General features: G+C 41.2%; 1 protein-coding gene across 2 annotated transcripts in view; it reads left to right on the top strand.

The window, feature by feature from the left end:
• The window catches only part of SLC12A5 (solute carrier family 12 member 5), a 173,514-nt gene that overhangs the window by 99,481 nt on the left and 48,692 nt on the right, over positions 1 to 25,341 (top strand). For both annotated transcript variants that reach the window (XR_011318419.1, XM_069752192.1), the window contains exons 4-10: positions 42 to 188; positions 5,103 to 5,157; positions 5,591 to 5,721; positions 6,414 to 6,655; positions 20,322 to 20,533; positions 20,708 to 20,872; positions 24,786 to 24,884. Coding sequence is in view for 1 of the 2 variants with exons in the window: in XM_069752192.1 (XP_069608293.1) it covers positions 42 to 188; positions 5,103 to 5,157; positions 5,591 to 5,721; positions 6,414 to 6,655; positions 20,322 to 20,533; positions 20,708 to 20,872; positions 24,786 to 24,884 (1,051 nt within the window). In the remaining variant the exon portion in view is untranslated. The remainder of the gene's footprint in view (positions 1 to 41; positions 189 to 5,102; positions 5,158 to 5,590; positions 5,722 to 6,413; positions 6,656 to 20,321; positions 20,534 to 20,707; positions 20,873 to 24,785; positions 24,885 to 25,341) is intronic.

Below are 25,341 nucleotides of genomic sequence, written 5' to 3'. Positions count from 1 at the left end.
CGAATTTCATTACTTTATAGAATGAATTGTCTTTTTCCCAGGCTCCAAGGATGGGAACGTTCATGGGTGTCTACCTGCCCTGCTTACAGAACATTTTTGGTGTCATCCTGTTCCTACGTCTGACTTGGGTTGTGGGAGTTGGAGGTGTCATGGAGTCTTTTATTATTGTCGTGATGTGCTGCTCTACTGTGAGTATGGGACCGGGGAGTAGTGGATGATGGAAGAACAGTAAATCAGGTCATTCCACCGAGGCTTTCTAGTCACATGGCACCAAACTCTAAACTTGTTGGGTAGTCATTTTATCTACATTACAAATCTAAACCAATCAGCCAGAACATTAAAACCTTGGACAGATGAAGTCAATAAAATCTCTTATCAATAGTACCTGTCAATGGTCGGAAAAAGGGCAAGGAAATAAATCTAAAAATGACCAGATGACGATGCCAAGATGAATGGGTCAGAGCATTTCCAAAGCAGTGGGATGTTCCTGGCTATTAGTGGTTAGTATTAGAAATGATTGAACCTTTTCAAATTTGAATTCGCAAGCTTTGGCAAATTTGCCCCCCAAAAATGAGACAGAGGAACACAGAGAGAGGGAGCTAAAATGACAATTTTTGGCAATTTTGAACTGCGCATTGTTTGAATCAGAACATGCGGATTTCAGGAAATTCGACTTGATTTCGAATTATATTGAATCAATTTGATCACCTCTAGTTAGTACCTGACGAAAGCTGTCCAGAAAAGGACAACCAGTGAACCAGACTCAGGGGCATCCAAACCTTACTGATGTATGAGGGGAGCAAACTGGTCCCTCCGAAGAGCAACTGCTAAAAAAAATAATAATGTTGGCTACCATGGAAATATGGAACGCAGTGTACTGCAGCTTGCTTTGTAGGACATAGGCTGGTGGTTTTACTGTTCTGGCTGAGCACTGTACATACACTATGTATACATGTATTAGCTCCACTAGTACCATTGACGTCCTATTAAAAGTAGATATTTTTTCTCTTGATACCTATAACAGAACAAATACCAGTCCAGTAATGGGCAATCACAGCACATCTGCAGCAATGGACACTATAGCTGGGGGTCCGATATAGGGGCCTAGATTCCTTACATATATGTCAGGCTGCTAGTTCTAGAATGAAATACATGTACATTTAGATGATGGATTTTTTGAAAAAACAAACCAAAACAAAACTGTTCTATGTTCTTCTTTATTCCAACCTTAATTCCTCAGTATTACTGTATGTCTGCACATTCCTGTCCTCATAACCCTCTCATACCGAATGGCTTCTCTCTCCTAGCACCTCCACCATAGCTTTTCTTCTTCCAGCATTTGGACAATTCAATCCGGCAATTCAGCAGCATTTATCGGAACCGGTCCCATATGTTACCATATATCTTCTGAGAAGTCCATCAGATGGTTCACACGGCCTTCTCCGCATTGATTCAGTATTTTGACTCCATGATCTTGTCTGATGTTACTGCCAGTGACTGTGTCTAATATCACACCCACTCTTTATAGGATCACGGCTAGTGCCAGAGCTAATCCTTAAATGAGCAGCACGGCTTCTTGAATTATCGTCTCGTTCTGGATTCTAGTGCATGTTCTTATTTGGAATATAGCACTAAACTGGTAACATTCATCCTAATCCCGGTTATTAAATTAACGATGTAGAAGACATTCTATTAAAGCTGCCATCTCTCAAAGTGCATGAAAATCATTTGCCAAATTGGTCAAAGAGCAAACAAAGCTTCCATTAACCACACATGTATTGTAACATGCAACCCTACTGCCCTCTCTACAGAGATGATCCTCTTATCAGGACTAAGCCTGTCATTTGGCACAGCCCAGCTTTAAGGTATCACAGAGTATCTGTGGTTTTACATAGGACTACAGGTATCGCTAGATTATTATTTCAGTTCACAAACAGCACAATAGATTACGTTGTATTAAATATCACATTTGACTCTGCACTAGTTATAAAACAGAACACAAAGCTTTAAAGAGAATCAATCTCCTGTTTTTTTGCAACCTAATCTAAGCTCAGCATAACAAAGGGGCAGAGACCCTGATTCCAGCGATGTGTCACTTACTGGGCTGCTTGCTGTAGTTTTGATAAAATAACTGTTTTATCAGCAGGAGATTATCATTAGAAGTCTAGTAAACCTGCTGCCATTTAGACCTCCATAATCCCGCCCCCACCACTGATTGGATGATTCTGCCTATGTAGAGTGTACACATAAACATTAAACAGCCAATCAGAGGTGTGGGCGGGGTTATACAGAGCTCAGCATTCAGAGAACTGATAGATCTGCAGCAGATAAAAGAGGGATTTTATCAAAACTGCAGCAAGCAGCCTGGTAAGTGGCACATCGTTGGAATCACAATCTCTACCCCTACATCATGCTGCTTTCAGATGGGGTAGCTAAATCCTGATGCCAGCATCCCTTTAAAAGTAAGATTTAGAACAGTCTAGGCCTCCTGAATGTCAGGCTATGTTCATATTGCTTTTCTGCAGAAAATTTGGGGGTTCTGTGTGAATCCTCCTAAAAACGATATTCAGGCAAACCCTTGATGGGGTCAAGAAATGAAAAGACAGAGTTGAAATATCACCCTACCAAATGAGTAGAAATATTGCTGTATGTAACTGGCAGTTATATCTTAGTTATTGTCTGTTATGACATCCAGTGACTAAATCGGGTACTGCACCCTTTGCTAATATCCCATAGCTGACACATAGATTTCGATGAACCCTTGCAGTTAGATTCATAGACTTCCTTGGTCGAATGACTACACTGTCAGATTGCATTGTCTCAAGAGGCTGTAATGACAAGACGATGGTGGGATAGAAGCATACATCATGCAGACTGCCTGCTGTCAGTACTGCCATACAGCTGCTGTGAATGGGGGTGCAGGTGTCAGATGTCCCCGTGTCGCCCTTGCCTGAATGCAACACCACAGTAAATACAATCATACCCTTATTTCTTTGTGGATTTATCTGTGCAGCCATTTATATTTCCATCACATGGTGATTCTACTTTCACATGTTTTCAAGTGTGAAAGTCACTCTTCTGAAAACCTAAGGAATAAATATCACCACCTACCCTTCACACTAGCATCACCAAATATTAAAGAAGTCCTTGGCACATAACTGTGTTTCAACAAGAAGAGGCATATTGTAATTATTGCTTGACCTAAAGGAAAACCATTCTAATGTGGACACCATGCATTAGTACCTAGTGATGCCAAGTGTGCAATAAGAACCATTAAGGCTAGTCTACTTTGCACTGGTATAATACACCATAACCTAACCTCTACCTCTCTGCTAGGTGGTGCCACACTACTACATCATAACCTAACCTCTACCTCTCTGCTGGGTGGTGCCACACTACTACATCATAACCTAACTTCAACCTCTCTGCTGGGTGATGCCACACTACCACACCATAAGCTAACCTCACCCTCTTTGCTAGGTGGTGCCACACTGCTACACCATAACCTAACTTCAACCTCTCTGCTGGGTGGTGCCACACTACTACATCATAACCTAACCTCTACCTCTCTGCTGGGTGGTGCCACACTGCTACATCATAACCTAACCTCTACCTCTCTGCTGGGTGGTGCCACACTGCTACATCATAACCTAACCTCTACCTCTCTGCTGGGTGGTGCCACACTACTACATCATAACCTAACCTCTACCTCTCTGCTGGGTGGTGCCACACTACTACATCATAACCTAACCTCTACCTCTCTGCTGGGTGATGCCACACTGCTACACCATAACCTAACCTCAAGATCTCTGCTGGGTGGTGTCACACTACCATAATAACCTAACCTCAACCTCTTTGCTAGGTGGTGCCACACTACTGCACCATAATCTAACCTGAACCCCTCTGCTTCTTGGTGCCACCCTAGCACACCAGACCTAACTTACACCTCTCTACTGGTTAATCCAGCTGCTGTTCCACTATTGGTAGCCAATCTGTCTACTAAACAAAGGTTCCATACCTACCACACCCCAGCATTGAGTCTTAGCATCTCTATGACAGCCCTTTGCTGGGTGTTGCTAGAACATTCATTTTATAAGCTGAAAGACTACATGGTACAATATCATATTTCTTGTTATGTCAGTGTCTAATTCTTATATTAATGTTCTGTGATATTATGTCTTCTATGTTTCATTCCTTATGTATGACATGGCATCCTCTGTATCGGAAATGACCCCTTTTTCATGTGATATCGGACATAACAGCTGCCGCATTCTTATATCCTAAGTGATTGAAATTCTGTCTACCAACAGATCTTCTGGCCTTCATCCTCCTACCGCCCATCAGATACCTTCTAACCAATATGACATTCTATGTTTTTACAGTCTTCTAAAAAGACTGTGCCCTAACCACTTTTCCATGCATAACCAGTGACCAATTTTGTCCAATACATCCGAATATGCCATGGCCTCTACCCTGTCCAAGTGCTAAATCATTGCGTTCCATGGAAAAAACACACCATGCTACATGACCTAATGTGAAAGTCTTGTATTTTAGATTTTCTGGCTGTTCGCTGCATCTGATATCACATGTTCAGACTGTTCACTGCATCTGAAATCATGCTCCCTGGTTGTATGCTGCTGGTGTCATATCCTGTGCACTGTGCTTGATGTCGCACTCCCTGCTTCTCAGGTTATGTGAACTGAGGGTGCACTGCAAGTGTGCACTGCAAGTGTGCACTGCAAGTGTGCACTACATCTCAGGTCCCATTGTCTGAGGGGGCGTTGTATCTCAGGCAATGTAGTCTGAGTATGGACTGCACCTGATACCACATCCTCTTACCGTGCACTGCATTTGATATCATTTACTCCCACCATGCACTGCACCAGAAATCCCCCACATTGCACTGCGTCTGACATCTTCACCTTACCACGCACTGTACCTGAGACAATATCTCTTCATGGTGCACTGCTTCTCTTATCCTCCCATGATGCATTGCGTCTCATGTCTTCCCCCCTTATGATGCACTGCTCCTGTCATCATCTACCCCACCCCATTATGCATTGGGTACAGGCTCATGGCGCCTACCTGTGTTTGCTCTGCAGACCATGCTGACTGCTATCTCAATGAGCGCCATCGCTACCAATGGAGTTGTGCCAGGTAGGGGGAATTTCAGATGAGCAAAATAAGGGGGATGCAGTGCGTGGGTGGGAGGAATTGGGTGGGGGTGCGCAATACGGCTGGATGCAGACGCAGTGTGTGTGGGGGGTGTTGGAGACTATATGCCAGATGCAGGCGCTTTGCCTCAATCAGATTAAATAGGAGCATAAGGGGATTAGTCCTTAAGAAGAATGTGTAGTAATGAAAATGCCTAGGGAAGGAGGAAAGGATTGCAATGAAGTTTCTTGATCAATCTGTATAAAGTTGTCTTTAGCAATACCGTAGCATAGCAATACATTGTAAATCTAATGTACTAAGTACAGCTATACTGGAAGAGTGCAGTGCATTGATCATGAGGTGCAGTGCGGTGATACAATGTGTGATAGTGCCCATATCGTCAATATATGCTTCTGAGAACTCTATCTCTCTGTAGCTGGTGGCTCATATTACATGATCTCTCGCTCGTTGGGCCCAGAGTTCGGAGGAGCTGTGGGGCTTTGCTTTTACTTGGGGACCACGTTCGCAGGAGCCATGTACATTCTGGGGACCATCGAGATTCTTTTGGTGAGTTATTAATCAGTGACTCTCTAAGCAAAAATTACACTTTAAGGCTCTGATTCATCATTTACGGTTTACCGAAGTCACTTACCTTTTTTTGACTTGCGGTACTCGCTGATTTTTATTGCACCAGATTCTTCAGAATGGCACACCCGATTCATTCATTGGGTGCAAGATCAAAAATGCACTTTATTTTGGTTTTAAACTTTTTTTTTGCAACGTATTAGTCCTTTGAAAAATCTTAAAAAACAGCAAATTAAAAACTTCAGAAACTTTACTCCAAGCATGGACTGGAATGAGATGAGCTAAAAAAAAAGAGAGACATTTGGTAAAAGTCACATTTCATGAATCTCTGTAAAAAAGACAACTTTGGTGGCACAAAATTTATCGAGAATAAGACACAAATAATAAAGTCACTAAGAAACAGTAAATTACTCCAGAAAAGTAGTAAAACTACAATGGTGAATCAGGGCCCAAATGTTTTGATCCTTAGATCATAAAATGGTCCAACACGTGGAGACGATAACAAATCTGCTGATTTGTATAGGTTCCAGTGATGGGACACCCACCTGTCAGACAATAGATTTGTGTAATAAGTCTATTATGGGAAAATCTACTTAATTTTTAAAAAGACAAGTTAACAACATCTCTGAAAGTAAAATTATTTTTCTTAATATGCTATCTCTTTCTTTATCCAGACATATCTCTTCCCTAAAATGGCCGTCTTTAAGGCAAAAGAAGCTAGTGAGGAGCCTGCTGCACTACTTAACAACATGCGTGTATATGGCACATGTGTGCTAACCTGCATGGCCATTGTGGTTTTTGTGGGAGTGAAGTACGTCAATAAGTTTGCGTTGGTGTTCTTGGGTTGTGTGATCCTATCAATCTTTTCAATATATGCCGGAGTCATTAAGTCTGCCTTTGACCCACCAGATTTTCCGTGAGTTTCCTTAAATATTCTTTAATGTTACTTGTAAGTTTGTATTCCTATTACTGCTTTGTTATTATCAATTTTATTCACATCTTTTCTTGACAGGTAAACACAGCAAAACAGTTTCATTCAGAATTTTTATGCATAAGTACAAATGGTCATACAGAGCGCAACTTTGTATTGGGGCATATACAACATATTTCCCAATACACCTGCAACGGTGCTTACCTCTAGGAGAGCAATATTCACCATGCATTGTTAAAAACACTCGTTTGCCAATTATCTTGCAGAGTAAACAGGCTGCAGATCACCCAATGAATAAGCAAAACACTCGTCCATTGGGTGAAATAATCTTTTGTGTAGCGTAAAAGTACATAATTCTCGAAGGTGCATCATCCTGTGTAAACAGGACTCTCACTGCCGACAATTATGGCAACACTGAGCAATCCAGTACAGCGCGCATTACATGCTTTGGTCTGCCTCTGTAAATTGGCAACCAGTCAAATGACCACCGATTGTTAAAAGTTTACCGATCAGCGGTCATATCGTGCAACCGGTCGGTCCATGTAAACTGACCTTTAATCACCAATATAAATGCTGAAACCACTCATGGGGAAGTATCAAATGTTTTTATTGAATAATACAATATAATAAAATAGTAAAAATTCATAAAATAACTGGGGAGCCGCACAGAACGAAGCGCATAAGAAATAGCATCAGATGGGGACCAACATACAGGGCAGGTACACAGTATGTATATTATAATAAAGGTTATACCTTAAGAATTAAAAGAAACAAAAACAAAGAATGAGTGTGGACTGAAAAATATATATAAGGTGAGATAGCAAGTAGACTGTGAGATAAGTGGAAAAGCCCTTATTATTTCACACTAAGTAAAAAGAACACCTACTGTATATTCAATACATCAGTACAATAATGATAGTGTCAATGTAAGTATACCATTTGTTGAAAAAAAGAACATGGACTGTACCTACAAAAAATCATCCATTGATCTAATGCCGCCAGGTAAAAATATATACACCTGAACATTAGGTTCTTAGTATAACATTCTGGGCAGACTGTATGAAGCCCATTGCCATGTCACGGTGAACCTCTCAGTGTTTCCTAACTTTCGTTGCCCTAAAGAAGCGGCGTCATGTGCTAACCACTGCCACAGTGACAATGCACCGCCAGGGCGGATGGCCTGGTGCGATACCTCAGAGCGCCCATGCTGCAAGACTGAGTTGCTATGACTCCAGACCGCACCGCCCCACAGCACCAACACCGAATGAAAGGAGCATTGAAACTCACCTTCGTCAAGCTCTCAAGTGAGAGCAAAATGAGGCTTAACGCCCTTTGCAGTCTCCTGGTAATTAAAATCACCTGTGCCAAATGGGAGGAGTGCAAGCCCAGAAAAAAAATAGAGAGGTACGCCGTGACGTGGTAGTGGGCTTCATACAGTCTGATCAGAACTAAGAACCTCATGTTCAGAAATATACATATTTTTGCCTGGCGGCATTAGCTCAATGTAAGATTTTTTGAGGTGCTGTCCATGCTTCTTTTTCAGCGTAAGTATACCATACACTGCCCCTACCAAGAAGTGAGGTTTGCGGCACCACTTCTTGGTAGGTCCAGTTATGAATATGATTAGTCAAGACAGACAGACATGTACAGTGCTCCCAACTGAAAATAAAAAACATTGGAGTCTTTAGGTACCTTCACACTGAACAACTTAACAACGATATCGCTAGCGATCCGTGACGTTGCAGCATCCTGGATAGCGATATCGTTGTGTTTGACACGCAGCAGCGATCTGGATCCTGCTGTGACATCGTTGGTCGGAGCAGAAAGGCCAGAACTTTATTTCGTCGCTGGATCTCCCGCAGACATCGCTGAATCGGCGTGTGTGACGCCGATTCAGCGATGTCTTCACTGGTAACCAGGGTAAACATCGGGTTACTAATCGCAGGGCCGCGCTTAGTAACCCGATGTTTATCCTGGTTACCATTGTAAATGTAAAAAACTCCAAACAGTACATACTTACATTCTGGTGTCTGTCCCCTCGCCGTCAGCTTCCCGCACTGACTGTGAGCGCCGGCCGGCCGTAAAGCACAGCGGTGATGTCACCGCTCTGCTTTACGGCCGGCCGGCGCTCACAGTCAGTGCGGGAAGCTGATGCCGGGGGACAGACACCGGAATGTAAGTATGTAGTGTTTGTTTTTTTTACATTTACAATGGTAACCAGGGTAAACATCGGGTTACTAAGCGCGGCCCTGCGCTTAGTAACCCGATGTTTACCCTGGTTACCAGGGGACTTCAGCATCGTTGGTCGCGGGAGAGCTGTCTGTGTGACAGCTCTCCAGCGACCACACAACAACGAAACAGCGACGCTGCAGCGATCGGCATCGTTGCCTATATCGCTGCAGCGTCGCTTAATGTGACGGTACCTTTTGACTTCTCCTTTTGAACCCTCCTTTCCTGCTTAGAACTTTGCAACTTGAAAACTGTACATATATTGCACAACAATTATAGTCTAAAATGTCCTCTATGACCAAAAATATATCTACTATTATCACTCTTATATACAAAAATGTATATCTACTAAACTGCACCCTATTGACAAGAATATTGCAACTATACTGCTCCTTACCTGTTATTTTATTATGACTATAAACTCACAAAAATGCATGGCTCTTCATTACTGATTTCCCCTTTTCAGCTACAGTATTATACAGGACTAGATGGTGGCCCGATTCTAACGCAGTGGGTATTCTAGAATATGCCTGTCCACGTAGTATATTGCCCAGCCACGTAGTATATTGCCCAGCCACGTAGTATATTGCCCTGTCACGTAGTATATTGCCCAGCTACGTAGTATATTGCCCAGTGACGTAGTATATTGGCCAGCCACGTAGTATTTTGCCCAGTCATGTAGTATATTGCCCAGCCATATAGTATATTGCCCAGCCACATAGTATATTTCCCAGCTACGTAGTATATTGCCCAGCTACGTAGTATATTGCCCAGCCACGTAGTATATTGCCCAGTCACGTAGTATATTGCCCAGCCACGTAGTATATTGCCGAGCTACGTAGTATACAGCACAGAGCCACGTAGTATATTGCCCAGTCACATAGTATATTGCTCAGTTACGTAGTATATTGCCCAGCCACGTAGTATATTTCCCAGCTACGTAGTATATTGCCCAGCTACGTAGTATATTGCCCAGCCACGTAGTATATTGCCCAGTCACGTAGTATATTGCCCAGCCACGTAGTATATTGCCGAGCTACGTAGTATAGAGCACAGAGCCACGTAGTATATTGCCCAGTCACATAGTATATTGCCCAGTTACGTAGTATATTGCCCAGCCATGTAGTATATTGCCCAGTCACGTAGTATATTGCCCAGTCATGTAGTATATTGCCCAGTCACGTAGTATATTGCCCAGTCACGTAGTATATAGCCCAGTTATGTAGTATATTGTCCAGTGACGTAGTATATTGCCCAGCCATGTAGTATATTGCCCAGCCACGTAGTAAACAGCACAGAGCCACGTAGTGTACAGCACAGAGCCACGTAGTATACAGCAGACACGTAGTATATTGGCTAGTCACGTAGTATATTGCCCAGCTACGTAGTATATTGCCCAGCCACGTATGTAACAGGTTAAAAAATAAAAAATAAACATTCTCACCTTCTGAAGGGCCCTTGTAGTCCTGTCGCCTGTGTGCGGTGCACGCGGCAGCTTCCGGTCCCAGGGTTGGTATGAGCGCAGGACCTGTGATGATGTCGCGGTCACATGACCGTGACGTCATGGCAGATCCTTCTCGCATAGCATCCTTAGCACCGGAACTTGCCGCTTGCACTGCCGAGGACAGGACGACACGTCGGAGGGTGAGAATAACCATGGTTTTTTTTATTATTATTATTTGTAACAGTAGATCTTTTTACTATTGATGCTGCATATGCAGCATCAATAGTAAAAAGTTGGTCACACAGGGTTAATAGCTGCATAACCGGAGTGCATTACACCGCGCACCGGTAACGCTGGCATTAACCCTGTGTGAGGGCTGACTGGATGACTGGAGGGGAGTATGGAGCGGGCACTGACTGCGGGGAGGAAAGAGCGTCCATATTGCCGCTGGACTGTGGCCGTCGCTGATTGGTCGTGGCAATGGTCGTGGGCATTTTGCCACGACCAATCAGCGACTTGGATTCCATGACAGACAGAGGCCGCGACCAATGAATATCCGTGACAGAAGGACAGACAGACAGACAGAAAGACGGAAGTGACCCTTAGACAATTATATAGTAGATTATGGATAGTATATAAGAAAGTAACAATGACACCACTACATCAATTGCAGAGCTCAAACCTTAGTCCACAGTATAACATGGCACATTGTGGAGACTTAAGACCCCTATACAGGTACTGACTGGGGCTGAAATTCAGCCCTGGCATTTGAAATGACTCAGGCCCATGTTGTCCCCTTCCCTAAGCACTAGATGGGATATATTACTAATATTTCCATGGATGGAGGAAAGCAAGATTTACTATAAGACTAATATTCCTAATGATTCCTGTGGCATGCTGGGGTAAGTGAAGGAGTCAGTGACTTTGTGCTCCTTCACAACTCTTAACAGTATGGAAGTCTTGAGTACACCATTCTGTTAATAACATTGCAGACAAGGCAGCCAATGACCAGACAGGCCCTTCTGGCATTTGTCAGAATTGCAGTCCAGCCCTGCCCCCGTACACATTAGACTAATTTCGGTTTAACCTCCCAATATCGACAGGTTCAGCACCGTCTTAGTGATTGTTGGGGAAGATGACAATCAGGCATGTCCTTCTTTGCACTTCTGATTGCAATGTTCTCCTGGATATAAGCTGCCAGCTGACCTGTGAGCCGGAGGCTTTTTCATGGAGAACATAGGAGCGCTCGTCTGAACAATGTGTATTGGAGAGATGACTGAAATCGCTGTCTGGAAAATGATCATGTGAAGCATCGTTAGGCCAAGAGCCATCTAATGTACATGGAGGCCTTTAAAACTAAACACTTCAGATGCCTTTTGGGTATCCAGTCCATTGGTTCTATTATGACATCACTGTATAAAACTACAGTTGCAAATAATAATAATAATAATTTTTATTTATATGGCGCCAACATATTCCGCAGCACTTTACAATTAAGCAGGGACATGTACAGACAATAAAGTCAATGCAAGTTAAGACAATTTAAATAGTTACATTAGGAGTGAGGTCCCTGCTCGCAAGCTTACAATCTATAAGGAAATGGGGGGAAATAATAGGTGAGAAGTGCAATTATAATACTTAGGGATTTTCATATAAAGCTGCATGATCCGGTCATCAGCCCGTGTGTTTAAGTGCAATAGTCAAGTATAAAGTGCAGTTATAGTGTGCATGGAGGGTGTGGAAACAGATGAATAGTAGGGTGCAGATTCAGAATAATATTTGGAAGGAGGGAACAGGGCAAACTTAGTTTACTTAGTAGTTGATGTGGTAGGCTTGTTTGAAGAGAGGGGTTTTCACAGCGCGCTTGAATAGATCGGGACTAGGTATCAGTCTGATTGTCTGGGGAAGTGCATTCCAGAGAGCTGGCGCAGCACGAGAGAAGTCTTGGAGACGGACGTGCGAGGTTCGGATTATGGGGGATGTTAGTCTTAGGTCATTTGTAGAACGGAGGCCACGTGTAGGGCGATAGACGGAGATGAGAGAGGAGATATAAGGTGGTGCAGAACTGTGGAGAGCTTTGTGGGTGAGAGAGATGAGTTTATACTGGACCCTGTAGCGAATGGGTAGCCAGTGTAATGACTGACAAGATGGAGGCATCGGTGAAGCGGCTAGACAGAAATATGACCCTGGCTGCTGCATTCAAGAGGATTGAAGAGGAGAAGGTTTGGTAAGAGGGAGACCGATCAGAAGAGAGTTGTAGTAGTCCAGACGAGAATGAATAAGAGCGACACACGTCAGGATTGCATCAGGATTTTGTCAGGATTTTGTCAGGATTTTTCATCAGTATTTGTAGCCAAAACCAGGAGTCGGTGATAAATGCAGAAGGGGTGCAGATGTTTCTATTATACTTTTCCTCTAATTGTTCCACTCCTGGTTTTGGCTACAAATCCTGATGAAAAATCCTGACAAAATCCTGACAAAATCCTGATGCAATCCTGACGTGTGCACATACCCTAAGAGTCTTAGCAGTTTCAAAGGTGAGAAAAGGTCAGATTCTGGAGATGTTTTTAAGATGCATGTGACAAGAGTGAGTGAGTGATCGGATATAGGGAGTAAAGGAAAGTTTGATGTCGAATATGACCCCAAGACAGCGGGCATGCTGCTTGGAAGTTATGGTTAAACCCTCCAGGGTAATTTCGATGTTAGGTAGAGTGAAGTTAGTAGAGGGGAGAAACACAAGAAGTTCAGTTTTGGAGAGATTTAGTTTCAGATAGAGGGAGGACATGATGTTAGAGACAGCAGACAGACAATCCTTGGTATTTTGTATTAGGGTAGGGGTGATGTCAGGGGAAGAAGTGTATAATTGGGTGTTGTCAGCATAAAGATGATACTGGAACCCAAATCTGATGATTGTTTGTCCAATAGGGACAGTGTATAGAGAGAACAGGAGGGGGCCTAGGACTGAGCCCTGCGGAACCCGGATAGTAAGGGGACGAGGAGAGGAAGAGGAGCCGGCAAAAGATACAGTGAAGGAGCGGTCAGAGAGGTAGGAGAACCAGGAGAGGGCTGTGTCCTTGAGGCCTATGGAGCGGAGCATGGTGAGAAGGAGCTGGTGATCCACAGTATCAAATGCGGCAGATAGATCCAGGAGAATCAGCAGAGAGCAATGACCTTTGGATTTAGTTGTTATTAGATCATTAGAGACTTTAGTGAGGGCAGTTTCAGTGGAGTGTAAAGAGCGGAATCCAGATTGTAAGGGGTCAAGAAGAGAGTTATCCGAGAGATAGTGGATTAGACAGGAGTGGACCAAGCGTTCCAGGAGTTTAGAGATGAAGGAAAGGTTAGAGACAGGTCTGTAGTTAGCCCTGCAGTTCTGGTCCAGGGATGGCTTTTTAAGAAAAGGGGTTATGATGGCATGTTTAAATGAGGAGGGAAAGATACCTGAAGAGAGAAGTTAAATATTTTAGTCAGGTGAGTGGTGACCACTGGTGAGAGAGACTGCAGGAGATGTGAAGGAATGGGGTCACTGTTGCAGGTTGTAGGCCGAGCAGAAGCGAGGAGCTTGGAAACTTCTTCTGAAACAGGATCAAAGATGTCTAGTGAGCTTGAGATGCGGCAGGGAAGGGGGTCCAGGCACTGAGGAGATTGGGCTGCAAATGACTAATGAAGCCAATATAGTCACACAAATGGTGATAAAAGGTGACAAGACTGTAAATTCTAAGTGCCTTTTTCCTATTCTTGACTGCATTGGCGAAGATACTCAATCTCTCGCCCTATTCAACAAAAAAAATAATAAGATAGTCAAGGAGATGCTGTACATACAATAGCTTGAGAAATAAATGTGTCCCTTGGTTTATTCTCACCAGATGTCTTTAATATTGCATATGAAAATCAATAAATATATGCAGAAATTCTACTTAAAAAGAAGCTGAGTCGCAGAGTACATGCAGGAAACTGCAGTGCTAAACAGTCTGGTGCTAATTCCTGGACAGGAGTGGAAATGTAAAAATAGCAGAAGCCATAATTAAAAGTACTTTGTAATGAAGACACAAATGTCATCTCTATAGTGCTGTATGCTAAAAGTGTGGTGGCCAATCTGTAAATGCAAAGATACTTTATATTAATCATTAGTGATTTCTTTTATCATTACCGTTGTTACTTTTGCTTGTATGTTGCCTGTTTTGAAATTATTTGAAAAATAGTTGGCAAATCTAAATACCTGCTCAAGACACAGATTGGATGGGTACAATTTAACCATGCATGTTTGGGCAGGACGCACACATCTGTGAAATACTATTTTCAGGTCAAAAGGTCCAACCACTGGGTCTCCTGACCGAGTTAACTGCCTCATAAGCATCTATGAAGGAGTTAGCGTGCATTGGGAGATGCGGCAGTCGTGCCAGGTTTCATGGATGTGTAAAACCAGTTTGAGTACTCATGCAGATGTCACCACAATGTACGGACCGGCCATAGGTTCTCCGACCTGAACGTGACAGGCTCATAGAAATATATGAAGCTATCATGCTCCTGGCAGGGGACCTGTGGCCAGTCCGAATATTGTGGCCCGTGATCGGATTGAGATCCATAGCATCTGCATGAGCCGTTAGGCAGCTTTAACTGTGACCTCATAGCTAGTCTTTATTCAAAGAGTAAGCCAGAAAAAGGATTGAATCTTATCAGAATACAGAAAATCCCCTTCACCCACCCAAATTAGTAACTAAGGCTTTCACTGAGAGATTTGATAGGACATGGTGGATAAAGTTTCAAATGAAAGGTCTTCAGAAAAGCAATGAAATGAAGCTATAAATTGTGCACTTTATGTGCATATATGCAGTACTGTCTATAGAATGTAATATTAGACAGAAAATAATTCATTTCATAGTGTTCAGAGCGCAAATCCTCTGGTCAAAAAACAGGCAAATAAGGGTCCCATTCCACTATACATGAAAATTCAGGTGTGAGAAGTTATGCAGAAAATTCAGGTGTGAGTAGTTATGCACGCTGTTTGGTAGAATTCTGAACCTGAAGAGTAGCTGTGGGTTTGTCTCAACTTCTAAAATGGGTAAACTTGAAAAGTACTTGAAAAAATAAGCAACTTTGCGACTTTCGTTTTATTAAAAAACTTCTCCATTGTCAAGAATTGCGGGTTTATTAATTATATAGCTTACTGATCATTGTCTAAGTTATTGGCTAACTGTGCAATCTATCAGAGGTGGCCAGTTTCCTAGGTAAGGAGCATTTGCATGCAATGTTTGTTAGACAGCTTGCAAGTGCTGCTCTGAAGCTGGTCGAATCTTTGCATTCTGGCCACCTTTAGCACCCCTGAGTTTCTCTGATGCTTTTGCTTGTAGCATAGGAGAGGGCACTCTTCAGACAAGCAGCACAACCATGACGTTGGTCTAAGTTGTCAATCTACAGGTGGGATTCCAAAGGAGAATTAGACAACTCCTTTAAGTTTCTGAACTGTCATAGAAAGAAATGAATGGTCAATAAATAATGACTCTGTAAGGTTAAAGGGGTTAGAGCAGGAGCACAGTGTATCACTTTTCCACAGGATAGGTGGATAATGGATGGTAGCTTAAGGTTCCACAACAGGTTTGGCTATTTGTGCCAAATCTATGGCTACAGAATGGAGCAGTAGTTCGTATGCATAACCATTGCTCCACTGGAACAGGTGACAGAAAAATAAAAAAGAACGATACAGAGGCAAACAAAAGTTAGTGCACCCCTGGTCAAAATTACTGTTATTGTGAACAGTTAAGCAAGTTGAAGATGTAATGATATCTAAACTTAAAGATGACACATTTCCTTTGTATTTTAGGCAAACAAATAGACTTTTTTTTATTTTAAAAATCACAAAAAGGAAAATGGTCCTATGGAAAAGTTTGGGCACTCGTAAAGATTTGTGTGCTCAGATAACTTTGACCAAGGTTTCAGATCTTAATTAGCCTGCTAGGGTTATGCCTTGTTCACTGTCATCGTTAGGAAAGGACAAGTGATGCTAATTTCCCAGCGTTATAAAAACCCAGCCTCCTCTAACCTTGTGCCAAAGAAACAGCAGTCATGGATTCTTCTAAAGAGCTGCCAGTCACTTTGAAAATGAAAATCCCACAAAGCAGATGGCTATAACACGTTGCCCTTTCCTTAGTTCAAAATGTAATTAAGAAACGGCATTTGACAGAAACAGTGGAGGTCCAGATAAGGTCTGGAAGACCAAGCAAAATTTCAGTGAGAGCTGTTTGTACGATTGCTATAGAGGCAATTTATAACACCTGCTTGACTGCAAAAGACTTTCAGAAAGATTTAGCAGGCGTGGGGAAGAATGGATTAAATTAAATTTCAACAAATTCTTGATGCAAACATAACACCATATGTAAAAAAGCAAAAGTTGAAAAGAAGGTAAGGTACACAAGGTTCCCGTGTTAGGTAGTCAAGGGCAAGGGGCTGCTGTGTTCCCAGACCCTGGCACCTTACAAATTAATGGTGTCTTGATTCTCCTGTGCTATGCGTGTCATAAGTAACACTCACATTTTGGTTGCAGGCCTCTGGTATCTCCAGTTCTTCAATTTCAGGAACTGCCGCACACATATTAGGGGACATCAACATTGTTTCACATTAAAGACGTTTACTTAACTGTCCATTTTTATATTAAAACACGCAGTATTGGGCACAAACCTATCCATCGTCAAAGTCCATAGCACAGCACGTTCTGATGCCCGCAGTTCGCTCGTCCTGAGCTATCCCTTTCCTCTCTGGCATCTCTGACCCCTGGGATACGGCATCCAACTCTGCAGGTTCCATGAGTCCCGTCCGAACTTCCTTATGCAATTCCCCATCCGACATCTACTGGGAAGATATTGAGACACACTTCTCAGTTGGACTGAAGGTCCAGGAATCTCTGCTCCGAGTTTATAGCTGATGTTCTCTTACTGCTGAACAGCCCATTTTCCTGATGCCTTCAGACCTCCTACTACTGCTCTCTCTCCATCTAATGTCTTACTGCAATAACCAGGAAGTGTTCTTCTTATTAACTGCCCCTGCCCCTCACACTGGGGCTGTTTCTGAACACATTAACTGTTTCTATGCTGAACCAGTCTACTTCCTGAAATTATTGTGCCCACCACTGCACTGTACCTAATCCTATGTACTAATCTTATCCTTTCCCTATATCTAATACAGTTATGAGAACACATTGAGTTATCCACTTTTTTATAGCAATACATTAACTGTACATATTGATGCCTATAAGGTTCTATGCAAGATACAACACTTTTTTGTATACACAGGTTATAATCGTTTTTATAATCAAGGGAGAAGCCCTTGACTGTCACTCTCCTACAAACACACGTCAAAACCCACAATAGACTACCTCAAAAGGCGCAAGCTGAAGGTTTTACAATGGCCCTCACAGTCCCCTGATCTGAATATCATGGAAAATATGTAGCTAGACCTCAAAATTGCAGTGCATGCAAGAAAACCCAGGAATCTCACAGAACTGGAAGAATTTTCCAAGTAAGAATGGCTGAACATCCCTCAAACAAGAATTGAAATACTCTTGTTTGCCTATAAAAAGCATTTACAAGCTGTAATACTTTCAAAAGGGGGCGCTACTAGGTACTAACCATGCAGGGTGCCAAAACTTTTGCATAGGCCATTTTCCTGTTTGTCATTTTAAAATGTAAAAGATGACAATATATTTTGCCTAAAATACACAGGAAATATGTAATCTTTAACTTTAGGCCTTATCCGAGCACACTCGTGTGTTATCCGATTATTTTGGACGTGCTTGTATATTATGTTTGAGTTCTCGCAGCTGCATTATTTGCGACTGTTAGATATGTGAACACATGTGGGGATTCCCTAACAAACAGCCAATCCCAAGTACATTGACTCATCACTAATCATTTCATCTTCAACTTGCTTACACACATGGTCAAAATTGTTGGTACCCCTCTTTAATGACAGAAAAACCCACAATGGTCACAGAAAAAACTTGAATCTGTCAAAAGTAATAATAAATAAAAGAACTATGATAATGAACAAATGAAAGTCAGACATTGCTTTTCAACCATGCTGCCACAGAATAAAAAAAAAACCTCATGAAATAGACCTGGACAGAAATGATGGTATCCTGAACTTAATATTTTGTTGTGCAACCTTTTGAGGCAATCACTGCAATCAAACGATTCCTGTAACAGTCACAGAGAATTCTGCACCTCTCGACAGGTATTTTGGCCCACTCCTCTCAAGAGAAAACTGCTCCAGTTGTCTCGTGTTTGAAGGTTGCCTTTTCTAGGTGGCATGTTTCAGCTCTTTCCAAAGGTGCGCAATAGGATTTAGGTTAGGGCTCATAGAAGGCCACTTCAGAATAGTCCAATGTTTTCCCCCAAGCCATTCTTGGGTGTTTTTAGCTGTGTTTTGGGTCATTATCCAGTTGCAAGACCCATGACCTGCGACTGAGACCAAGCTTTCTGACACTGGGCAGCACATTTCTCTCTAGAATCCCTTGATAGTCTTGAGATTTTATTGTACCCTGCACAGATTCTAGACACCCTGTACCAGATGCAGTAAAGCAGCCCCAGAGCATAACAGAGCCTCCTCCATATTTCACAGTAAAGACAGTGTTCTTTTCTTGATATGTTTAATTTTTCCATCTGTGAACATAGAGCTGATGTGCCTTGCCAAAAAGTTCCTTTTTTGTCTCATCTGTCCATAGGACATTCTGTCAGAAGCTTTGTGGCTTGTCAACATGTAGTTTGGCAAATTCCAGTTTGGCTTTTTTATGATTTTTTTTCAACAATGGTGTCCTCCTTGGTCGTCTCCCATGAAGTCCACTTTGGCTCATACAACAATGGATGGTGCCATCTGACACTGATGTTCCTTGAGCTTGAAGTTCACCTTTAATCAGTTCAGAGGTTTTTCTGGGCTCTTTTGTTACCATTCGTATTATCCGTCTCTTTGATTTGTCATCAATTTTCCTCCTGCGGCCACATCCAGGGAGGTTGGCTACAGTCCCATGGATCTTAAATTTCTGAATAATATGTGCAACTGTAGTCACAGAAATATCAGGCTTCCCTGGAGATGGTCTTATAACGTTTACCTTTAATATGTTTATCTATCATTTTTTTTAATCTCCTGAGACAACTCTTTCCTTCGCTTCCTCTGGTCCATGTTGAGTGTGATGCACATCGTGTCACCAAACAGCACAGTGAGTATCTGTAGCCCTATATACAGGCCCACTCACTGATTCCAAGATTGTAGACACCTGTGATGCTAGTTAGTGGACACACCTTGATTTAACATGTCCATTTTGTTTCATTATGTTCAGGGGTACCATCATTTCTGTCCACGCCTATTTCATGAGTTTTATTTTTTTTTTAAATTCTGTGGAAGCATGGTTGAAAAGGAATGTCTGACGTTTATTTGTTCATTTTCATAGATCCTTTATTTATTATTACTTTTGTCAGACTCAAGTTATTTCTGTGACCATTTTACATTTTTCTGTCATTAAATGAGGGGTACCAACAATTTTGACCATGTATGTAACTTCTCACAATAAGTCATTTTGACCAGGGGTGCCCAAACCTTTACATGCCACTGTAGATTACTTACTCTTTGAAAAAAGTGGTGCCTACTTGTATGATATTCCAACCATCATTCACATGACCACTACAGCCAATCTCTGGCCCCAGCAGTCGCATGCCACACATAACAATGTTACCACTAGGGGCAGTGATTGGCCAGAGCAGTAGCAAGAATGATGGATGAAGCATCATCAATTCTGGTTCCAACCTGGAACACAGGAGTGCGATGCTGCAGCAAGGAAAGTAATGCTTATCTCCTTATTTTTTAACATTCTCAGTTCTAAAATAATATTCAGAAAAACCTTTTTCATTTGTTTTTCTTTTTGGCTGTAATTCTATATTTCTTTATTAATTTGCACAATTTCTGCTGTCTTCTTTCTTTACTTCTTTTCAGTATCTGCATCCTTGGCAACCGCACTCTTTCCCGAAAAGGTTTTGATATCTGTGCTAAGTTTATAGACATTGGGAATGAGACAGTCACCACCAAGCTGTGGGCTCTTTTCTGCTCCTCTCCATTCTTGAATGCGACGTGTGACCTGTACTTCTCCCAGAATAATGTCACAGAGATCCAGGGCATTCCTGGAGCAGCTAGCACTCTTATCCAAGGTGAATTGTTACAGAGGCAGATAAAAAGCTATTGTTAGTAAAAGGAGAAACCATTTTATACAATGACAGACATGATAAAATATTGTGTGGAAATGAAAATTAGCTGCATGATTCATATCTGAAAGTACATTCTGGAGGGTACTCATCCTTTACTTTTTCTATTTAACACTTTAGAAAACGTGTGGTCGAATTATTTAACCAAAGGCGTTATGGTGGAGAAAAGTGGCTTGCAATCTGTACCCTCTGGAGATCCAGTCAATATAGACCAGCCATATGTCTTTAGCGATATGACAACATATTTCACACTATTAGTGGGAATTTATTTCCCCTCTGTTACAGGTAATTTTATCTATCTTGCATTCTGAGAGCCATATACTTTTTTGTTGTTGATGTAGCTGTATAGTGTCAGAGTTTTTAAGGTTGAAGGTGCACTTAAGTCCATTGATTTCAACCTAGAGCCTAACATATATCCATAGGACCTCAAAAACCTCATGGGGTAGACACTAATAGCTTCATATTAAGGTAAATATTCCTTCCTAACTCCACATACAGCAATCAGAAGAGTTCCCTGGATCAATGCCCCATCATAAAATCTAGTACAGCATTCTGTCTTTGAAGATCCATAATCTCACTGCTATTTCAGTAGTCACCTTCTGTGGTTATGATTAAACTCTTTCCTCTAGAAGTAGAGGATGCCCTCTCATGCCCGTCACAGGCTTAGGTGTAAAAAGATCATTAAAAAGATCTCTGTGCTGTCCCCTCATATAGTACATTGTTATAAGATCGCCCTTAAGGCTCAGTATTTCCAAACTTAAAAATCCAAAGTTTGATGACCTGTCTTGATATTGCAGTCCCCCCATTCTCTTAATAACCTTGGTTGCTCTTTTCTGCACCCACTTAAGTTCAGTTATGTCCTTCATATGCAATGGAGACCAAAATTGTACATAGTATTCTAAGTGTGGCCGCACTAGTGATTTGTATAGATGCAAAACTGTGTTATAATCATGAGCATCTCTGACTCTTTTAATGGATCCCATTATTTTATTTGCCTTGGCGGCAGTTGCCTGGCTCTGATCACTGAAGTGGACTTCTTGTCCACAAATATGCCCAAGTCTTTTTCAATTGTAGTGTTACGTAGTGTTTTACAGTTTAGTACATAATTATACATTTTATTTCCTCTGCCCAAGCCTTACATTTATCTACATTAAAGTTCAATTGCTATTTCTCAGCCAAAGCCTCCAGCTCACATAAGTCCATCTGTAACATTAAATTGTCCTGCTCTGTGTTGATTGCTCTGCAAAATTTAGTATTATCTGCAAATATTGAAATTCTACTCTGTAAACCTCATAAAAGGTCATTAATAAATATGTTAAAATGAAGAGGGCCCAATACTGACACCTGGGGTACCCCACTACTAACTACTTGTGGTACTTCACTATTAACTATGACTGTAGTATGCTTTCAATCGCATCATTTTGAAATATAATTAACTTTGATTTATTTTTTAGGGGGGAGGAGAGGGTAACATAGTAACATAGTAACATAGTTAGTAAGGCCAAAAAAAGACATTTGTCCATCCAGTTCAGCCTATATTCCATCATAATAAATCCCCAGATCTACGTCCTTCTACAGAACCTAATAATTGTATGATACAATATTGTTCTGCTCCAGGAAGACATCCAGGCCTCTCTTGAACCCCTCGACTGAGTTCGCCATCACCACCTCCTCAGGCAAGCAATTCCAGATTCTCACTGCCCTAACAGTAAAGAATCCTCTTCTATGTTGGTGGAAAAACCTTCTCTCCTCCAGACGCAAAGAATGCCCCCTTGTGCCCGTCACCTTCCTTGGTATAAACAGATCCTCAGCGAGATATTTGTATTGTCCCCTTATATACTTATACATGGTTATTAGATCGCCCCTCAGTCGTCATTTTTCTAGACTAAATAATCCTAATTTCGCTAATCTATCTGGGTATTGTAGTTCTCCCATCCCCTTTATTAATTTTGTTGCCCTCCTTTGTACTCTCTCTAGTTCCATTATATCCTTCATGAGCACCGGTGCCCAAAACTGGACACAGTACTCCATGTGCGGTCTAACTAGGGATTTGTACAGAGGCAGTATAATGCTCTCATCATGTGTATCCAGACCTCTTTTTTACAAAAAAACCCCATCAAAATATGCAATTACATAACTGGGTTTTGTTTCTTGGGTTTCATTTTCATGTTTACTGTGCAGTATAAATGACATACTAATTTTATTCTGTGGGTTGGTATGATTACAGAGATACCAAATTTTTTTTTTTTTTACTACTGTGGCACAATATCAACAACTAGAAAATGGTTTTGTATTGTCATATTCGCAACACTAATTATTTTTTTTTTCATCAAAGGATCTGTTTTGGGACTTTTTTTTATACTTGATGTTTTCAATCGTACCATTTTTGGGATCATACAACTGATTACTTTTAATATTTTGGGAAGAGAGGTATTAAAAAAAACAACAATTCCATCATTTTTGTTTAATTTCCTTACATTGTTTACTGTGCAGCCTAGAAAAATGATAATTTTATTATTCGAATTGTTACAAGTGCAGCAATACTAAATATGTTATTTTTTGTTTTTCTTTTGACTAATATTTGTAAACATTTTTGTTTTTTAACTCTTTTAGTTTTATAAGATTAACTTTTATGAGTTTGTTAACACCTAACATGGCAATACTTTTGTAATGCAGGGAGGTATCCAATCAAGGTCTGATAGGTTTGCTAAGATGGCAGCCCCTAACTCTGTCTAATTACTTAAATGCCATGGTCACTACTGATGTTCAATATTGACCACAGAGTCTAAGGTTATTTTCAAACTTGCATTGAAGAAGGCTCTGTCAAAAATCCTGTCATTTTAATTGGCAGAAAACGATAGCATTTTTTTCTGTTAAAATGATGTGACACTAATCACTTGTCACGGACAAGTCATGTGGCTGGATAGTCAAGAGGTCCGGGGTCAGACACCAAAAGGACTTGTCACAAACAAGGCAAAGGAATAGTCGGGCAACAGTCCAAGGTTAAAATTCCAGTAAGGTAGCGGATCAACACAAAGGGGTGAGGCAAATGGATACAGAGCAAGCACACCATGTAAGCAAAGCTACAACTGACACTAATTAGAGGCAGAGAGCCAGCTAAATAGCCAGGTATTCACTCGAGTAGCAGCCACATGGAAAAAAAACCTGGCACATCTCAGCAATGATATTGACAGCTCAGCACAGTCTAGCCTCCAATTTGGACTGCTAAGCTTTCCACCATTCTGACTGCTCAGCACACCCCTGTCCTAAATTAGTTTTCTTCATGTTATGGGAACAGGAAAAATGGAATTCAAACGCTGGTGTGAAACTACCCCACTGTTGAAATGGAATATATCTTTGATCCTGGATGTTGAGTTCGAAGCCTGGCTGTGTAATTGAGCTTTCATCAATAAGTTTTCAGCACCCAAAAGATCACCGTAATGAAAGTGTACTTCATGGATGACAAAAAAAATTCCCATAACATATATTTTCATCATGGGCCCACAAGAGGTTTTTTTTCTTCACTGAAAAAGATGGCGCAAGAGTCTCTTTTTTACAGAATTTCTAATTTGTGCTTTTAAAGAGGAGGCAATGTGATTTTGTTTCTTATCTGTATGGCATTCATTGGCTCGTGATACACTTCTGCTCCACCAGCCTCTTTGATTAGGAGAGGAGCATCTGGAGGAGGATGTCATTTGAGCATTGGAATATTCAACCTGACAATATTTTTAATCACTTTTTCACAGCTTGAGATAATTGAGCTTTAATGAGAAACCACGTTATCACTTCTGTGTAGTGATTTATAAAGCTAATTCCTTGAAAGCGAGAGCTTAAAAGCAATGTTAAAAAGAACATATCAATAAGAACCAAAGAGATCATAGCTTGTTTAGAAAATTACAAATATTTCTATTGTATTATGAAAATCTGCTGGAACGTCAGATTCGTAGATCGAATAAAAATTCGGCAAACAAAAAAAAAAAAAGAAAACTAAATGAACATAGTTAAAACCGAATGAATTCTCGCCTTCAAATAAACAAGTAGGTCTATAGATAATGGTGATAACTGCATGAAAGTGTGAATGGTAGGTTGTGTGTGAATCACGGCAAAGGCATTATCATTAGTTACTCTTTATACTGTATCACCTTGTATCTAGTCCCGTAATTACTTTCAGTTCTCGCTTTTTTCTCTAATCACCCAGGAATAATGGCCGGTTCTAACAGATCTGGAGATCTCCGTGATGCACAAAAATCCATTCCCATTGGCACTATAATGGCTATTGCCACTACATCTTTTGTTTGTATCCTTTACAAATGGATGAATAATTTGAATTATACTTTATGCCTTTTAGTATGTAATGGACACATTTATTCTACTACTATACCAACCTAACACTGGCTTTTGTGCACTGTGACATATCATGTTCAGGCAGTTTTGCTAAGGAATATATTATCAGTAAATAATTGTCTAAATCAAGTTTTTTTGTCAAACATATTTTTCAGAATTCATGGTAACATTTTCTTAATTTTCTATCTCACTATCCATATTAAAGATAATCCTTCAATCTTGCTTTCACGCTGAGCCTGAGTTCTCACATCTTCTTGTTTTATGTACATCACAGAAGATACCGTCTATATATTATTCACATAACACTGGGTCACAATATAATGGTCACAGCTTACCTCCTCCCTCCTCCTTCATAGGTCACAGCATACAAAGTCAAGGGGAAATTTGTCATGTGGGTGCAATAGCTTTAT

Source organism: Ranitomeya imitator, chromosome 2 (assembly GCF_032444005.1).
Source record: "Ranitomeya imitator isolate aRanImi1 chromosome 2, aRanImi1.pri, whole genome shotgun sequence".
Classification (NCBI taxonomy): domain Eukaryota; kingdom Metazoa; phylum Chordata; class Amphibia; order Anura; family Dendrobatidae; genus Ranitomeya; species Ranitomeya imitator.
The sequence above is the reverse complement of the archived record's forward strand: the minus strand, read 5'-3'. Positions and strand labels throughout refer to the sequence as shown.